Source organism: Agaricus bisporus (assembly GCF_000300575.1).
Source record: "Agaricus bisporus var. bisporus H97 unplaced genomic scaffold AGABI2scaffold_6, whole genome shotgun sequence".
Taxonomy (NCBI): Eukaryota; Fungi; Basidiomycota; class Agaricomycetes; order Agaricales; family Agaricaceae; genus Agaricus; species Agaricus bisporus.
Window position 1 is genome coordinate 691,679 of NW_006267369.1, and position 16,931 is coordinate 708,609.

Consider the following 16,931-nt stretch of genomic DNA (forward strand, 5'->3'; position numbering starts at 1 on the left):
AGCTGGATGACCACTGGCAGGGGGAAGCCTAGAACTGCTGGAAGGGCCTCCAGGGCCAATGTACTCTTCTCTCTCTCTTCTATTTGGCTGAGCAGGAACCATTATTTCACCCGGCTCGCGTCTGTGGGGTGGAAAATCACGAGGTGGGTAGTCGGGTGTTCGGCCGAGTCCTGCAGGTGGCATATCACGTTCGGGGATGCGGGATACTCGTTCCAGATCCTTGGGGCGTTCAGTCATTTCATCTTTGGAGAGTTGAGATCGTGAGTGAGCGCGGGAGGGGACACCGCTTGTCGGCGCTGAAGTAATAGCAATTTTGTGCGGGTCTTCTACATGGAGATGATAATAAGAAAAGCGTCGTAGGAACAGAGAAAAAATTTACCTGATATTCCCGGACCAATAATAGGTGGAACTCCGGGTCCCAGAGGAGGTGCGCCAGTGCCAGGTCCAGCAAGAGGCGGTGGCGGTATACCGGGACCAGCAGGGGGCAGTTTTTGCCTGGGACGATCCCTGGCTGGATCCCAGTCGCGGTCGCGGTCTCTGGGAGGGAGATTCATGTCTCTGTCGCGGTCCGCCGGCCGTTCTCGCTCTCGCTCGGTCAGAGGAGGATGGGTGCGATCACGAAGAGACTCCCTTTCTCGTCCATCAACTGCGCCGGGACCCGGACCACCCGGACCCCAGGGACCGCTGGTTGGGTTTTGCAGAGAGGCCATCGCAGGCGAAGGATGAGATGATGGTGGGCCGTGGACATGCGGAGGCTGGGGCGTCGCGAGCTGTGATTGAGGCCGGCGCGGAGTTGATGAGCTCGTCGGCGGTGGTGGGCCGGTTGCATATGGTGATCCGCCGATAGGCGGCGAGTGTGACATCGGGAGGCGCGGTTGGCCAGAGGCTGGCACGGGAGTAGAATAATGAGGTGTCGAGCCAGCAGATGCCGGCGGCGGGGGTCTATGGAGGTGGGGAGGAATTCGGGGGAGGCATGTACGAGAGGAGCCGGCGGCGGGAGGGCGGGGTACACCGGGCCGGTGTCGGGGAGATGGGAGGCTGCGTTTGAGTCTGCGCGTAAGCGGGAGGGCGGGGCGGCGGCGGCGGGGGTATCGTAGGGCGTGGCCGGGGTCTGCGGATAAGGATTGCCGACGGGCGGGGGCCAGGACTCTTTGGGATGGGCATAAGGCGAAGTCTCAGTCGACATCGGCGTGGTCGGGGCGGAGGACGGGGCCGGGCGGGGGTGCGGCGGTGGCCAGGCGTTCTGACTCTGCGATGGTACACGGGTTCTGTCGTAGGGAGGCCACTGCGCTCCTGATCCCCTTTCTCCTCGTTCTCCTCGTTCTCCCCGCTCAGACCGGTCACCAGCACCTGTTCCCCCTCCTCCGGGCCCTGCACCACGGTCTACGTGTTCTTGAGATCCACTGCCGCCGCTGTTGCTTGGGGGCGGAGCGGGCCTGCGACGGTGCGAGTCATCAGACGGCGAGTCCTGCAGGAGAGCAGATACGTTCATCGGCGAGCGCAGATGGCGCAAAAAGATGGATTGAAAAGGCTTGCGTGGATGGAGAAAGAGGGCGGGTGCAAGGAGAGAAGCGAAGAATAAAAGAAGACTGGAGCGAGGCAAGGCACGCGGAGGAATGTCAAAATTTGGAATTTACCCGCAAAATTATCCTCGAAATGACACAAGCAATCAACGATCTCACGATCGAGATCACCCCACGTGGACCCTGCAACCCCCCTGTCTTCATCTTTGCTCCCCGTCTCGGCCTGTCATCTCCCAGCCAGAATCCCAACGACAACAGCCTTGTCTGCAATGGCTCCTAGTCCTGGATGTTAAGAAACATCCTATCCAACAGCTCCACGCTGGGTAGACTTCTACGCAAGCTCATCTCCGGAAGGTTGTCCAAGTACCTTCTTTTCGCTTCTTTCATGATCCTGACTTGGCTCTGCCGTGCACATATAGGGCTCTCCATTTCGTAACAGCGGTCATTCTTGCCTCCGTTCTGATGCAACCCTTCCAGATTCAACTTTCCACAAAGAACATCCGTCTCCACAAAAAGGCCAACGTCCTTTCCAACACCATCTACCTGTTCACAGCGTCCGATCACTCTATCCCGCCATAACAACAATGCAAAAAACCATCATCACTGTCAAGGAATGTTCGTGTGATCCAGATCTCAAAGTGACACTCAATTCAATTGACCCGATCGCCCCTTACGTATAATGACTATTCATATGAAATCTCATATTCGGCAATCACCGAAACCCTTATCACCTCCACTACGATAAATCCGTTGAATGTTCTGGCCTGGTTCTGGCTCTTACTCTGGCTCTCTTTTGCGCCGTCTTGCTGGATCTTGCTAATGGTTCGATCTAGACTTTTCATACTTATCCTCTACATTGTGACAACCGCGCCCACAGGCCCGAAACTCACCGCCGGACTTATCAACTTCATCCGAGATAAACCTGTTGTTAGTAGCAATCGAAACACTACCATTTCCTACGAAACAGCGGCCAAAGTCCCCATCAGTTTCAACAACACATTGCGCCACACGTATCTACATTCTACTCATGACTCGTCCACATACCTTGGACTTGCACTCCTCCTCACCTTCTCCTGAACCAAGTCAACATTCCAGCTGCTCGACAAATTAAATTACTCTAAACCAATACGACACTACACTAACCATACAAATCATCATTCAATCTTCTGCACCGCCTCACCAACCTTCATCACCAATTCATCCGATCCCCATTGCCCAACAATACTAACTCCAACAGGCCATCCATCACCTTCCACATCCAATAATAACTTACTCGGAACAGGCACACTAAGCGCTGGTATACCCGCAAGTGATGCCGGCACCGTAAGAACATCTTGAACATACGAATCCAAACTGGACGACTCTCCAGATGATGATTTTTCGTCTTCGACCTCGATGGGGGGCGCAGTACGTATAGCTGACGGATGTATCAACACATCCACTTGTGGTCCCAATGGTTTTTCGGTCTTTGTAGAAGAATCTTCAGTCAGGTAGTAATTACGCATCAAGAAAATATGGTCGAAGTCGTTCCTGACCAATTGTCGTATTCGTTGAGCCTGAAGGAAATAATTATCAAATGCACTGATTGCATCAAGTTATAAGTTTATCCACTTTTAATCAGCTGCAAAACATAACTTACTCTGCTGTAAGAGCATAAGTTCCTAACAAAATACGTTTCCGAACTTCAGGTCCAAATCCTTTTGATCGGGAGAGAGCATAATTTCTCGAAATTTTCGTAAAATCACTACCGGGGGTTGGTCGAACATTGCATCCTGACTCGTATATCAATGATTTCGATTGTGCACACGACAAATGGAAATAGCGCACCATACTGGATACCATCATAACGCGCCAGATTACTACTAGCCTCGGCACTGGCGAGCACGTAATAAGAGCTCAACGCATACGACGTTGATGGTAAAGAGACTGGTATCAGAGTCGCGCCCTGATCTTTCAAAGACTTGAGTACTCTCCTCACAAGTTTGACGACAAAAGGAGATAGTTCCGCAGGGAAAAATTCCTAGAAAGAACACATAAACCAATGGCTAACCTGACAAAAAATAAAAGCTTACTTGTGGAATGCCAACACGCAAACCTTGAAGTGGCTTCTCAGAACCTCTTTCAGAGTCCCAACGGGACAAACGCACATTCAGGGCCTCCAAAGAACGTTCCCTCACTTCAGGAATGGCCGACGTTGGATCTCGCGTGTCATAAGCAGATATCGTCCCTTTACAAATTTTTAATTATTTCGTTGATCAGATCGACATTTACAACTGATAAACATACCGAACACACGTCGAATGTCGGGGACTGTTGAAGCCAAGACACCTACACAATCGAAACTGTCCGCATACGATACAACGCCCCAACTGAGCCCAACAATTAATGGTCTTCAAATGTAAAACGAAGTAAAGATATACTTACCGGCTGACAAGTCCATAAGATGGTTTCAAGCCAGTGATCCCACAATAGGACGCAGGTAATCGTATCGAGCCACCAGTATCAGTTCCTAGTGCCCTAACACATTCGTCACACATGAAAAAAAAAAGAAACACAAGTTAAATACTCACACCTGACACATTCCAGCCGCTACAGCAGCTGCACTTCCTCCAGAACTACCTCCAGGATATCGTTTTTCAAATTTTCCAGATGGAGGTTGATACGGATTAATTGTGATTCCATGGTTTGAGTATTTATTCAGGGATCTGTATCACATGCCCCGTCAATTAGACGCGACCTTGTGCAAGAAACAAAAACCTTACCCCATACCAAATTCATCACAGTTCGCCTTTCCGATAATGTCTGCGCCAGCTTCACGTAGTAACTTGACCGCTGTAGCTTCGAAAGGCGAAGTAAAGCCTAGACTGATTTATTTAATTACCATCCCACTACACAGACATGAAACAACAACCCACCCTCGAGCATGACAGAGGAACAAGTCGTAGGTGAACCCAATGTTGCAATATTATCCTTTATTGCGACGGTGACGCCTGAGAGTGGACCAGCAGACGAAATTGCATCCGATGCAGGTGTTGTATAAACCAGAGCATTTATACTCGGATTCTTATCAGCAATAGCCTGTCTCCATTGATTTGCTGCAGTATTCAAACTCCTTGTGGTTATAGCCAATCGCCTAGAGACTAAACGCGCTCCCATACGACAGCAAGAGGAAAGATGTTTGAAATATGGCGCTGAATCGGCAAATCAAAACAGGGACCTCGGCTATCAAACGGAACACAAAACTCCTTAGCAAAAAAAAATACTTCAATTTTTCCCTTCCTATCAAAATGGCTGAAACGACCACTCGTCCCACGAAGAAAGCTAAAACGGACTCCACCACTAAAAAGCCACGGGCTCGATTTGCAGACCCTGATCCCCCCAAAGTAAAACCATCCAAAAAGAAATCACATAATACGACCACCCCAACTCCAAAAGATAAAGGCAAAGCAAAAGAAGCCCTCCCAAACACAGAACCTCACGAAGAAATTCTATCGACTACATTTAAAATCGTTGCGGGATCATACGAAAAATTGCTTTATGGTCTAGAGGGCAAAACAACCTATTCAGAAGATAAAAACCTCCAATTTCATTTAAAAGCAATCTTTGCTTTTCCGGCGCATGTGTCGTGTATCAAAGCCGTTGCAGCGTCTCCTCAAGGTGGTAAATGGCTAGCTTCTGGGAGTGCAGATGAAATTATCAAAGTATGGGATCTACGGCGTAGAAAAGAGATCGGTGGATTAATGCATCATGAAGGTATGTCGAGTTTTTTTCTTCAATGATGCAGCATTGAACTAGAGTGTCGTATATCCCAAGGGTCAATCACTCACCTCGTCTTTCCATCACGATCACATCTATTCTCCGCTTCCGAGGATGGCACTCTATGTTTATTCCATGCACGAGATTGGACAGTTCTACGTACATTAAAAGGTCACAAAGGCCGCGTAAATTCAATCGCAGTTCACCCATCTGGAAAAGTTGCATTAAGCGTCGGAAAGGATAGGGCTCTACGGATGTGGGACCTAATGCGTGGTAAAGGCGTGGCTAGTACAAAACTTGGAAAAGGTATGTTCTACTCCCCGGGGTTCTTTATGGAACAACTAATAGCGCGAATATTTACAGAGGGAGAGACCGTACGATGGTCGGTTGATGGCAAACTATTCGTTGTACAGTCTGGCTTGACGTTTGATATATACAATACTGTATGTCTTGCAGAACTCCCTGTCACCTTCATTCTCATCGCGTCTCACAGGAAATGACCCTCTTACACACTATCCAACATCCCTCCCGATTACACGACGTGACATTCTGCAAACGCGTCTCCGGCGATGGCGAAGTTCTTCTAGTTGCTGCGGAAGACAAAAAACTCTCTGTTTACGATATACCTGAAGATTCATCTAGACCTCCAATAATAATTGCTCAAATGGTGGGCCATGAAAACAGGTTCGTTTATCCTTTTGTTGCCATTCTTGCGCTAATGTTCACGCAGAGTGAAAGCAATTCATACTTTGAAGATCGCTCTTCCAGTCGACAGCGGCCGGAAATCGACAACGGTGGTGACAACTGTTTCTTCAGACGGCAAAATTCGACTATACGATATGAATTCGGTACCCGAAACCAAAGAGACTGTCGCTGAAATTAAACCTGTCGTAGAGTATGACACCAAAGGTACACGCCTAACGTGTGTCACCATTGCCGATGGTGATGATCCTAAACCGTTAAATGGTAAACGAAGACGCGACGAAGAAGAAGGTATCGATTCAGATGGTGAAGTCAACTACGGTGAAATTGATTCCGGCGATGAAGTAGTAGAGGAAAATGAGGAAGAGAGTGAAGAAGGTTAACGATACATGCTGATATATTAGTACACGAATGGACTATAAAAAGTCAATTGCACGTTTACGCGCTCTACGAGCACCTGTATCTTGGCCATTAGGGCTCAAACCACCAGATACCGTCACTTCCGTATCCTGCGTGTCGACCGCCGCATTGACAGTGGAGAGTGGCGGCAGATTTTTGGTTATTTCTGGGGCGGGTTTCTCCACCCACATACTCCCATCTTCGTCATCTTCGCGTTTTTTCTTGTCCTTTTTTCTTCTCTTCTTCGAACGCTCTTCAGAGGTCACTTTGAGCGAAAGTCCCTCAACACCATCTTCGTCGACATCGAACGATACCAATGGCCCTTTGTCTTTCTTCTTTTTATCTTTCTTGTGCTTCTTTCCCTTCTTTTCTTTTCCCTCGTCGTCATCCTTCGACTTCTTGGCTTTATTTTCCCTGGGTATGAACGTTGGTCGAAAAGTGGTCATATCTACAGGCTTATCGTCGAGGAGAGAATGCGAAGGTCCAGACGATCCATTCGCTACTTCCTTGCTACTGGCAGCAACTTCGGGTTCAGGGATGTCCTCCTCCTCCTTCTCATCGTCACTTTCTTCATCGTCACTCGCAAATATAGCCTTGAAAACATCCATCGCGGGTCTTTCATACGTCAGCGTATCTCGGCCCTGGGACTCGTCTTCCCCTAGTCCAACATTGGCCAAATTTCGACCATCACCACTCGAACCTGACTGTGCTTGGTTGGGATCCACAGAACCAGTCTTGGAATCGAGGCCAGCTGCTTCACGAAAAGATTTTTCTGCTTCCGAAGTAGTAAACGACGGGCCCTTTTCCGTAGCCGCGCCGGCCAAGTCATCCAGAGGTATATCTGGTTCCTTTACCCCAAACCTCTTGGACAAAAGCCGAGCCGGTAGCCAGACTTTGACTTCTCTGGTCATGGCTCCATACATGCCTAGCTTTGCGGCGTGAGCTTGTGGACTGAGCTTCTCTTCTTCCTCCTTCCTCCTTTTCGCTTCCAAGTCCTCCAGCTCCTCCATCGTAGGCTGATGAAGTCCTTCACGGACGACGGGCCCTTTTTCAACATGCGCGGCTGACTGAAATCGGCCACCCATAGCACCAGAGACTGGTTTGAAAATTATGGCAGCTTTGGAATAATCCTCGAGTTCCTTCTGAAAATCGTCAGGCCGTTGATCAGGCAATGGTTCCAATGGAGGACTTGTTCCATCAGGGTTAGCTTGCGAGTGGAGATAGGTCGTATACCTGTCGTGTTTAGCTGGATCAGAACTGAATGGTTGGAACCCTTTGAGCGCAGCTTGTGCTACATGTGCCTCTGTCCGAGGAGCGGAGAAACTTTGCAAAGCAGATGGAGATACACCTGCAGAAGTCGCCGCGGTGATGTTCTTCAAGCGTTCACGATCCTTTTCGGACAAATAGTCAAACACAGAACGAGGGCCCGTTTGGATTGGCGTCTCCCCGAGCATTTCTCCGCGCTATCACGCAAATTAGTAATGTTTCCTATGAATGTGAAAATGTTTCGTACCTCCCCAGCTGTCATACCGGAGGATTTCCACTTGCTGTAGGCCATTGGTTCTCGAATAACCTCGCGCTTAGGAATGTTTTCTTTATTAACCTCCCAGACTCGTCGAGGATCTGGTTGCCATCCAGCTGGCATATCAGGCATTTTGAACCATCTTTCCTCGACCACAGGCTTCTCAGAAAGAGTAAATCCACTGAGGACCTTGGACCCGTCATGGAAGACAGTAGAACCTACTGTAGACCTCTTAAATATATAAGGAGAAAGGAAAAGTTTACAAAGCTCAGACAACGATGACTTACCATTTGAGGCCTAGAAGAATTTCCTTTATTGCCGAGCACAAGCGTATCGTCGTGTTTGGCGTCATAAGCCAAACGATTCCGCACTTTCCTGATATCAGCATCGTACACGTCGAGGTCATCCTCATCAGCATCATTTAACGCGCCAAGGCCAAATCCAGCTGACCAAAAAGAATGAATAATAAGATGAGGTAACGTTACTGATGAACTTGCCTGATATTCGAGGGCCCTTTCCACTGTCCGCCTTCGAGGACCCCAGGCTTTCATTAAGTGTCATTCCAGATCGGTACCCTAGACCGTGGAAGTTGTCTTTTCTCTCTATAATCAAAACGGGGGTGTCTCTGGGAGCATAAGTATGTTTGCTGGCCTCCTCGTCGTCTTCTGTGAGCTTAATATCGTCGATAACAGCCCTGGTCCCGTAAGGGGAGGATGTCTGTAGATCTTGTAGTCTGCGTTGCTTGAGAGATACGCGAGGTCCAACACCACTACCGACTCGCCAGCCCATCTTCCTGAGAATCCGGGCACCAGCTGAATCTGCTGCAGGAGGTAACAAAGTAGATTGCAAAGCATTGACGATGGAACTGATTTTATGAATGACAAATGAGTAAGAGAATGCGATCCCGACTAAAGCGACGTACTCTTGTTCTGTGTCATCTTCATTTCTCCGTCGCTTAAGCTCAGCAGCCGTCCCTCCAGAAATGTCCATTTCCTCAACAGTATCAACCAACGTCCTGCTTTCACGAAGCTCTTGCAAGTCTTCCTCGTCCATATAATCCTCTGGTCGCGAAGCCTTTGCTTTTGTCCTATCCGCACGTGAAGATACAAATGTTGCAGGTGTCCATCCTCGAACAAGTTCAGGAGCATGCGTAAACTTTTTGAAAGAGACTACGTACCCTCCTTCGACCCTACGGTGTTAAAATATCCAGCAGAGAAACCGCCAGTGAATGCACCATGCAAACGTCGCCTGCCTTTCTCATCAAGTACCTGAGGATACGGGTCAGTTCACAAACGATACTACCATTGAACGAAACTTGCCTCTTGCTTCCAAAGAGGTACAAATTCTCCTGTGTCTTTTGATTTTTCTAATGGAGGGAGGGGAGTACCTATCTTCATTGCCATCAGCTTCACAATTATTACTTGGCAGACAAAATCGCACCAAACAGAAGGATTCACTCGCCCTTGAACTTGTGACATCGACACCCAGGTCATTGAGCTTGCGTTTCAAACGGGTGCTCATCTTGACCAACTGTGAAGTAGAACGCTTTATTCGAGGATGAGGTAATTGTTTTGTCAAGGTTGCCCATTACCACAACTGCAAATATGATCAAACAGTCTTCTCATGCTATCCAATGGGCCTCAAGACGAAATCACTACACCCCTTTTTCACTATCTCTCGCGTATCATTTAGCCATACACAATTTTATCCTACTGTCAAAATACCTTCCTTATCACCCCGACCTTCACGATGTGGAGCATCTGACAACGCAATGTCAAATTGGTCGAAGGTCTTGCGAGATAAATAACGCCCCTTGATAGGCGGAATGGCTGATCTCGGTCAGCTTGTTGAACGTGTGGCAATCCGTTCCCATGTCAATTTAATGTTTGACGATCTCTAGATGTCCAACCCTTCCTCATGGTGTTCAAAGTAAAATTGGCTTGTCAACAAAGAAGATTTATGAACTCGATAAGTGCAATGCGAACGTCTGCATTAGAACCGCGCTTTCTTTCACCTCTATATCTACGGTCATCAGAAATCAATGGACGCTCCCGGGGACTCCCACTCTGCGGGACCAGGAATCTGAGGCATCCCGCTGTATCGGCTTATATCACCGCTTCCGGAATTTTGAAATGGGCTACAACAGATCTACGATTCCATGAACTTCCGGATATGATGCGATGGTGTGTGCTACAATATTGGAAAATCGGATTCGCTCTATCACATGTGCCGTCACGTTCTAAGAAAGATGCTCCCACATTCCTGCCTTGGTAGAATTGTCTCCACCACCACCTGTATGACTATTTTTATCGGGCCCCTTCAATCCATATACATAGCCAATGGAATAGCATCCTTAATCCTGAGCTTCCCCCCTCTACCCCTCTGCCATGTCACTGGAAAAGCGCAGCTCAATATCCGACCATGGCTTCCTCGAGAAAGGAGAGGCAGAAAAGCCTCGCGTTGTTGCCAGCGATGAGTAAGTCCTTTCATGGCCACCTCTAGCAGCATTATTGACTAGCCCCTAGTAAATATCGATTCGATGCCCATGACTTAGACAGAGTCCAGCGACGATTGAAGCAGCGACATATCCAGATGTGTGTTGCTGCTATTGTTTTCCAAGTCGTGATGATGGGCTAACTTTATCATGGCTCGGGACACCTAGGATCGCTGTAAGGACCTTGCCCGCTGAGACCGTCCAGAATACTTAATAGATCGTCTTAATAGATCGCCGGCACCATCGGGACAGGTCTTTTCCTCGGTTCTGGAAGCGCATTACAAGGAGCGGGCCCAGCGGGTGCTCTCATAGCTTACCTGCTGATTGGCAGTGTGGCATATGCGTACGAAACCAAGCCTTTTTAATCATATCATTTTCTCAGTTTCCTGATTTACTAGGACACTGTGCTCAATCTCAGAGCTGACGACTTGGGCACCCATTTCTGGAACTTTTCCTCATTTCGGTCAGTACATGGAGCGGACAATGCTCGAATGCATAGCTAAAGTTGTAACGTAGCTACTCGATGGGTTGACCCTGCTCTCGGATTCGCGGTTGGCTGGGTAAGCATTTCAGGCTTCTTCAACGTTCTGTGTATGCTTAAGAGAGCCTTCTAACACCAGAACTACTTCTACACCAATGCGTGAGTACTGCTTTCTTTTACAATGGAGGCTCCTAACAATCTGTAGAATAACAATACCGACGGAAATCAGTGCTGCAACTGTTCTACTCACATTCTGGGACAGAGACGTACGGAATTGAATCCATTTTCTTGTATATGGCACTAACTGGCAACCTACAATGTAGACGAACCATGCCGCCATCTATACTGCTGTAAGCATCAGTGCTTTTTCGATGATAAACAAGTGTTGAAGTGATTCAGGTCATGTGTGTTTGTATCTGTGCCATCAACGTTTTTGGTGTCAGGTATGAAATCGTTCGTATTCACCAGATAAGCTGTCTAACTTGTGCTACACCAGATGGTTTGGAGAGTGTGAGTCACCACTGACGCAGATAAACTACTGAATAACTTCATGTTCAAAATCAGCGGAATTTGTCTTTGCTATCATCAAATGTATGTACGCATCATGAAGTTGCACTCCATGAGCATGTCCTGACCAAAACCAACGACAGTAATATTGATCATTGCCCTTCTTTTGTCTGGCTTGATAGTCGATCTGGGAGGAGGACCAAACGGCGAGAGGATAGGTTTCCGAGTATGTATTTAAGCTTTTGAGCAAGCTCTGCTACTTATATGAATCCCAGTTCTGGAATCATCCTGGCGCCTTCAACCGTGCCGGCCTTGTCACTAACCTTAATACCGATCGTTTCCTGGCCTGGCTCGGTGTCCTCGTGCAAGCGGGCTTCTCCTTCCAAGGCATGGAGCTAGTCGCTATGTAAGTCAGTTTTAGCTGCACTTCACAAGTCAAATGAACAGTTTTCCGGTGCAGCGCTGCTTCCGAGACAGAAAATCCGCGGCGTAACATTACGAAAGCTGTTCGTCGTGTATTCTGGCGTATCATCATATTTTATGTATGCCTCCGTCATTTCTGTTTCTGCGGCCTATTGACATTTGCCATAGGTTCTGGGAATCATTATGATTGGCATGTTGGTCGCCTATAACGACGAGGCTTTACTTCAGGGTATAGTCTTTTGTGATCTCATCCGGAAGCCTTATAATGAAGACACTGTGTCCCAGACACCGGAACTGCTGCGCAGTCACCTTTCGTCATTGCTATGGACCGTGCAGGAGTGAAGAGTGAGTGAGTGAGTTGGAAGATTGATTTGGCACTCAATTGTTCACATTAGTCTTCCCACATTTTATCAATGCGTGCATCTTTACAAGTGCTTTCTCTTCTGGAAACAGTTTCTTATTTAGCGCGTCTCGAGTACTTTACGGACTGTCCCTCCGAGGCCAGGCACCCAAATACCTCACGTATTGCACGAAGAAAGGTCTTCCGCTCGCAGCTGTCCTCACAGCGGTAAGTTGGTTCAGATTATCCAAGCCCGTTGACTTGTTGATCTGATGAATACGTATCGATAGTCTGCTTTTGCTTTCCTATCGTTCATGTCCGTCTCCAACGGGGCGGCGACTGTCTTCCAGTAAGTCTTCTAATAGTATCTTCCGAATCTCTACCCGTCTAGTGCTAAGGTACATATACCTTTCTAGTTGGTTAGTTAGTCTCACGACTGTTGGTGGGTTTTTGGGGTGGTTCGCGATTAACTTGACATACGCTCGTTTCTGTGCGTATCCTTCAACGCAACCTCTTTTCATTTGTTTCACGACACGTCTCAACCGGCAGATGCGGGATTGAATGAACAGGGCATTGATCCGAACAGTAATGCCTATCACAGCAGTCTTCAGCCTTATCTTTCTTATTGGGGCATATTTTGGACGATATTGCTCATTTTGACTAACGGGTTTGAGGTGTTCTTTGAATGGGACGTTGCCGAATTCCTTACTTCCTGTGAGCTCTTGCCTTATCAAATGCTTCTGCAATTTCACTTACGTTGTTCCTCTCCAAGATATAAGTATCCCCATTTTCGTGATTTTGTTTGTAATCTATAAAGTCTCAAAACGCAGCAAATTCTGGAGGGCATCCGAGATGGACTTTTACACTGTACGTGATCTTCAACTCATGTTTTTACCTTGTCTTATTTTCGTCTAATATTGATAGGGCATTCCCACGCTGGAGGAGACAGAATCTCCGCTAATTCCACCCCGCAATTTCCTCGAAAAGGTCGCTGGTGTCATCTTCTAGCGCTTGTCTCCTCCTTCAACGTCACATCTGGCGCTTTTGTTCGACGAGGTATATTACTATCTTGAAGTGCTATTGAAATTTGTCAACCGACGCCTCGTCGACTAGGCTATCTACCTGTACATATACCCATAGGGAAAATGCGATTGGGTTCTCCTGAGTGTCAATGTAGCCCATATGGTGGAGACTCCCAAGATCTAAATGATAGCACGAATTCGGCTAGCTTCATACGTCCTAGCCTTAATGGGGTTATGGAGGGATCCCCGAAAACCCATTTGGCTGCCAAGAGGATGACAAGGTTTTGATCTCAAGAAGTCAGCTGAAAACCTCATGTACCTGGATGAGATATGTAAAGGTGAAGAATCTCACAGCCCACCTGCTGAGCTAGACTGAACTTTAGAAAGAAGCAGATGCGTGAGATTACATGATCCCTTACCCTGATGTACTGTACTGATGAAGATATGTCCAACAGTAGCACCATTGGGCGCAAAAGAAGGCAGAAGGCGAACCAATAAGTCTCTAATGTTGTCGAAAAGGATTTAAACTTCAGGTGGTAACTCTAGTCAGATTCCGCCCGCCCTTTGGGCCCGCTGGATTAAAACTCATACTAGGAACCAAACTGCCTCTAGTTACTGACGGCCGAGGCCAATTACATCTTCTAACAGCTCGTATCCGTCCTATCGGGGCTATATTTATAGCCAGGGCATATCATCAAATTAATCAACTTGGAAGTAGTGATATATGACGGCCATCAGTGACCCTGATTTATATCACCTTATAATTACAAGCCTTTTAAAAACGCTAGAACACACTGTACAAATTCACTGTTAAAATGAAGCATTATCACCAGTGCGCATGACAGGAGCAGCAGGATGTCGTATGGAAAAACATGTTTAACGGAATCCTTTTCTTATATCAGTATTATAGGTCTCTGTAATGCCACCGTCCCTAGTAAAGAGTGACAAGGGAACCCATTTTCCCGCTCGGATTACTCTATAGACATGAACAGAGGGAGACCTTTTGCTTCAACTCAGTGAGGACAATTCTATCCTCAGTATTTCCTGGCACCTCATCTGTAATGATCTGCACCATAGACCATCGTGGCCAGACTCCTTGAGAGTGTTGGAAATTATCGACATTGGGGTATTACGTAGTAGATTGTAACTAAGCCTCATCCCTCAGGGTATATCATCGACATCCTATCCCCAATCTCTAACAAAGAGTGGCTTGCTCGACCTTCCGAGTTTGAGAGAAGCCGTCCGAAGTAAGATTGTGAGAGTCCTCACAGGAAGTTCCCATATAGAAGTTGACCATATTAAGGGAGATAGTTTTTTTTTCCACATTAATAAACGGTCAACCACTGAAAGGTCAACCACTGAAAGCAGAATCAAGGGATTGAAAAATCTTTCCGAATTAACCTCAAAGTCGGGATTCAAGCTCTGCAATTATATTTTGGGTTGGCTATAGGGGCTGTATGTCGAGTTTTCTTGTATAGCCCACATGTTTGGTCCGAGATCCCCACTGGCTCATCAGCGCTCAGCCCAGTCATCCAGGACGTCATCCCGGCGGTTGGCATGATGGTAGAGTGGTAGCACCGGCTGCACAGCTTCTTCTTGCTACGCACATTGGTTTCAATACCAGTCCAGTCTTCAAGTTTCATGCTCTATGCTCAATCTACTAGGGTCAATGAAGTTCTTAATAAATAACTTGGTCTGTGCACCAAACCTTAGGTTTGCTTGTAATTCTGCAGAGGTACCTCTAAACCCGAAAGGCACCTGTTTATCTTTGTTCTTCCACTGAAGACAAGCACTATGAATATTCCAGCGGTCCTTCGACCATGATCCCCGTGTTCGGTTCATGCGGTTCCCGTTAAGCCAGGCCTTACTAAGGGTCATATGGAAGCTCTACAACAGAGTCTATGAATAATTTGTAGTGGGACTCGTCGCGTTGACAGCGCCGCAGCCCGACAGCGATTGGTGCACAGGTCGCCTCCTGATCGTGGCATTCGGCCCTTCGGAAGTTCGCGTGGCTGCTCAAAATGTATCTCCAGTCAATGTATAGACAAATCAATGTTAAGCTCTAGCAATGATAAGACACAAACCACAGTGTAAAACAGACGGCTACGGCAAGCCTGAAACATTTTATTCGATTTTGCGGAATTTTCCTTGCATCCAAACACGATACATTTTAAGCTGACGCTTGCGGTTCACTAATAGTCTGCGATCTATACCGAGCTGCTCGATCGTAAACAGAGGATGAGGATGGCAGCCTGAGAAGGGTGAAAGAAGTTTTGGGTGCACCCATACGTTCGGCATTTGTGCTTTCGCCGAGGAATTAATCGTCGATAGTTCGGTTATCGATGTCTGTGAATCAAGACGGTCATTATTGACGGTGTTATTAATAGAAGGAGATTCTATGTCTTGTCCTAATCTTGGTTCTGGAGAGCTGAAATTCAACGATGATTCTCCATCGTCTTCGGCAATGTCCGTGCTAAGAGTGTTTGTGACTTGAGAAGCTAGTGCTCGAGAACCAGTAAACATTAGTGCTAGTTCGTCTAGAATCATGTTAGTCTCCACTTTATCTGTGAATAGCGAGAAGAGACCTAGTTCGAAGAAATAGACACGGGTTTTATCCCCTCTGATATAGAAATTCTCGTCTAGCATGCGATTGGCTTTGAAGCGTAACTGTGTCAGATCGTAACGGCCATAGTCGCGCATCACAACACGGCCACCTGGTTTGAGCATCTGCTTAATAGTAAGCTTCTCATATCGCCGACCAACAAAGCGACCGTCATTTGATCTCTCACTGTATAGATGTTGTTGACAGCTTTTCCCCACTCATCCGGGTGTAGCGCGCTCAGTACGAATACGAGAACCACGATATCGACGCTTCCGGGTGGCACGTCAGCAGGTAAGCCATTAATAGATGTGACATCCCAGACTGATGCATTTATTGAGCCGCAAGGCGGCGATGCATACAGGGGATTAGACTGAAAGCCGGTGAGAGAGAAGACTACAGATATAGTGCTTCAAATTTTCACCTGGACGAGCTTGATAGCATGGTTTGAGTAGTCATAGGCTTTGAACACCAGCTGAGGATTCTTGTTCGCGGATAGCAGCGGAAAGACAGAGTTTCCTGCCCCTTGCTCTTCAAGTCAAACAGACCAGAAGTCGGTAGGGTAAGACCACAACTCACCACAACCAACCTCTGCTATCACCATTGGTCCAGCCTAGTCAAAATAAGATAATGACTTTTCTGGATCGTGATTTGCCGAATGAGTTTTCATACATCACACTCCGTTGCAGCGATGAGCTCGTAAAATTCATTGTGAAGCCTGGGATAAGAAGTCGGTTCCCGGATTGTATGCTCTTGGTGGTTTCTTACCATTTGCGATTGCGAAAAAAATTATCAGCATTGGCTTTGTAGAAATTATCCCTAAAATGGAATCAGTTTCGCATCTACTCGAGGATAGAATATGAAAGTCGGACCAGTGCCTCGCAGGTTTTTCGTTGTATTTAGGCTGCTCGTGAAGAGGTACGGCGGTCGATCGTTGTCTATCTAACGAAGCAGCGATGATTTCCCCTTGATCATCAGGAGGCGGGACATGATCCCAAGCGTTTTGGGACCAAACATCCGCTTCATTTGTGAGGAGTCTATGGCTGAATCATTATTCGTACCGGCTGAAGTACAGCGCGATGCTGACCTCGATCCAAAAGGAGGCATTTCTTTGGCTATGTCGTGGACGGAAGAGGTGATTTTCGGATTTGCGTTATCCATAA

General features: G+C 47.4%; 5 protein-coding genes across 5 annotated transcripts; 2 read left to right on the plus strand and 3 right to left on the minus strand.

Annotated features, from left to right (window-relative positions):
• Positions 1–2,615: 2,615 nt before the first annotated feature.
• Positions 2,616–4,727, minus strand: AGABI2DRAFT_222615 (hypothetical protein). The gene is made up of 9 exons (XM_006461685.1): positions 4,439–4,727; positions 4,286–4,382; positions 4,094–4,228; positions 3,948–4,040; positions 3,810–3,892; positions 3,596–3,750; positions 3,351–3,543; positions 3,163–3,295; positions 2,616–3,104 (listed from the first exon to the last, which is right to left on the minus strand). Exons 1-9 carry the CDS (start codon positions 4,677–4,679, stop codon positions 2,678–2,680), a joined length of 1,557 nt encoding a protein of 518 aa, XP_006461748.1. The 5' UTR covers positions 4,680–4,727; the 3' UTR covers positions 2,616–2,677.
• An 83-nt stretch (positions 4,728–4,810) lies between these two features.
• Positions 4,811–6,418, plus strand: AGABI2DRAFT_205620 (hypothetical protein; the record flags this gene model as incomplete). The annotated part of the gene is made up of 5 exons (XM_006461686.1): positions 4,811–5,276; positions 5,337–5,585; positions 5,643–5,722; positions 5,773–5,963; positions 6,010–6,418. 5 exons carry the CDS (start codon positions 4,811–4,813, stop codon positions 6,362–6,364), a joined length of 1,341 nt encoding a protein of 446 aa, XP_006461749.1. The 3' UTR covers positions 6,365–6,418.
• AGABI2DRAFT_205622 (hypothetical protein) lies at positions 6,398–9,423 on the minus strand (the record flags this gene model as incomplete). The annotated part of the gene is made up of 8 exons (XM_006461687.1): positions 6,398–7,843; positions 7,894–8,120; positions 8,177–8,347; positions 8,388–8,767; positions 8,825–9,029; positions 9,080–9,170; positions 9,213–9,293; positions 9,343–9,423. The coding sequence occupies 8 exons, from the start codon at positions 9,421–9,423 to the stop codon at positions 6,398–6,400; spliced, it is 2,682 nt and encodes an 893-aa protein (XP_006461750.1).
• An 847-nt stretch (positions 9,424–10,270) lies between these two features.
• Positions 10,271–13,314, plus strand: AGABI2DRAFT_205624 (hypothetical protein). The gene is made up of 23 exons (XM_006461688.1): positions 10,271–10,378; positions 10,428–10,496; positions 10,565–10,571; positions 10,627–10,739; positions 10,795–10,859; positions 10,913–10,956; positions 11,017–11,036; positions 11,083–11,143; positions 11,201–11,227; positions 11,277–11,320; positions 11,374–11,387; positions 11,442–11,468; positions 11,528–11,610; positions 11,660–11,790; positions 11,845–11,926; positions 11,976–12,036; positions 12,093–12,152; positions 12,203–12,375; positions 12,438–12,496; positions 12,564–12,637; positions 12,697–12,861; positions 12,920–13,014; positions 13,072–13,314. The coding sequence occupies exons 1-23, from the start codon at positions 10,290–10,292 to the stop codon at positions 13,153–13,155; spliced, it is 1,647 nt and encodes a 548-aa protein (XP_006461751.1). The 5' UTR covers positions 10,271–10,289; the 3' UTR covers positions 13,156–13,314.
• Positions 13,315–15,282: 1,968 nt separating this feature from the next.
• Positions 15,283–16,929, minus strand: AGABI2DRAFT_205628 (hypothetical protein; the record flags this gene model as incomplete). The annotated part of the gene is made up of 9 exons (XM_006461689.1): positions 15,283–15,697; positions 15,755–15,896; positions 15,959–16,141; positions 16,193–16,293; positions 16,348–16,381; positions 16,441–16,486; positions 16,537–16,587; positions 16,641–16,805; positions 16,856–16,929. The coding sequence occupies 9 exons, from the start codon at positions 16,927–16,929 to the stop codon at positions 15,294–15,296; spliced, it is 1,200 nt and encodes a 399-aa protein (XP_006461752.1). The 3' UTR covers positions 15,283–15,293.
• Between the last annotated feature and the right edge of the window lie 2 nt (positions 16,930–16,931).

Excerpts from the sequence above, each read along its gene's own strand:
- AGABI2DRAFT_222615 (XM_006461685.1), bottom strand. The coding sequence starts at position 4,679 with ATGGGAGCGCGTTTAGTCTCTAGGCGATTGGCTATAACCACAAGGAGT. Across the intron at positions 3,544-3,595 it reads TGCGTGTTGGCATTCCACAA|GAATTTTTCCCTGCGGAACT; the intron begins GTAAGCTTTTAT and ends TGTTCTTTCTAG. Across the intron at positions 3,296-3,350 it reads TTATGATGGTATCCAGTATG|GATGCAATGTTCGACCAACC; the intron begins GTGCGCTATTTC and ends TATACGAGTCAG.
- AGABI2DRAFT_205624 (XM_006461688.1), top strand. The coding sequence starts at position 10,290 with ATGTCACTGGAAAAGCGCAGCTCAATATCCGACCATGGCTTCCTCGAG. Across the intron at positions 10,740-10,794 it reads ATTGGCAGTGTGGCATATGC|GACACTGTGCTCAATCTCAG; the intron begins GTACGAAACCAA and ends CTGATTTACTAG. Across the intron at positions 11,228-11,276 it reads ATGCCGCCATCTATACTGCT|GTCATGTGTGTTTGTATCTG; the intron begins GTAAGCATCAGT and ends GAAGTGATTCAG.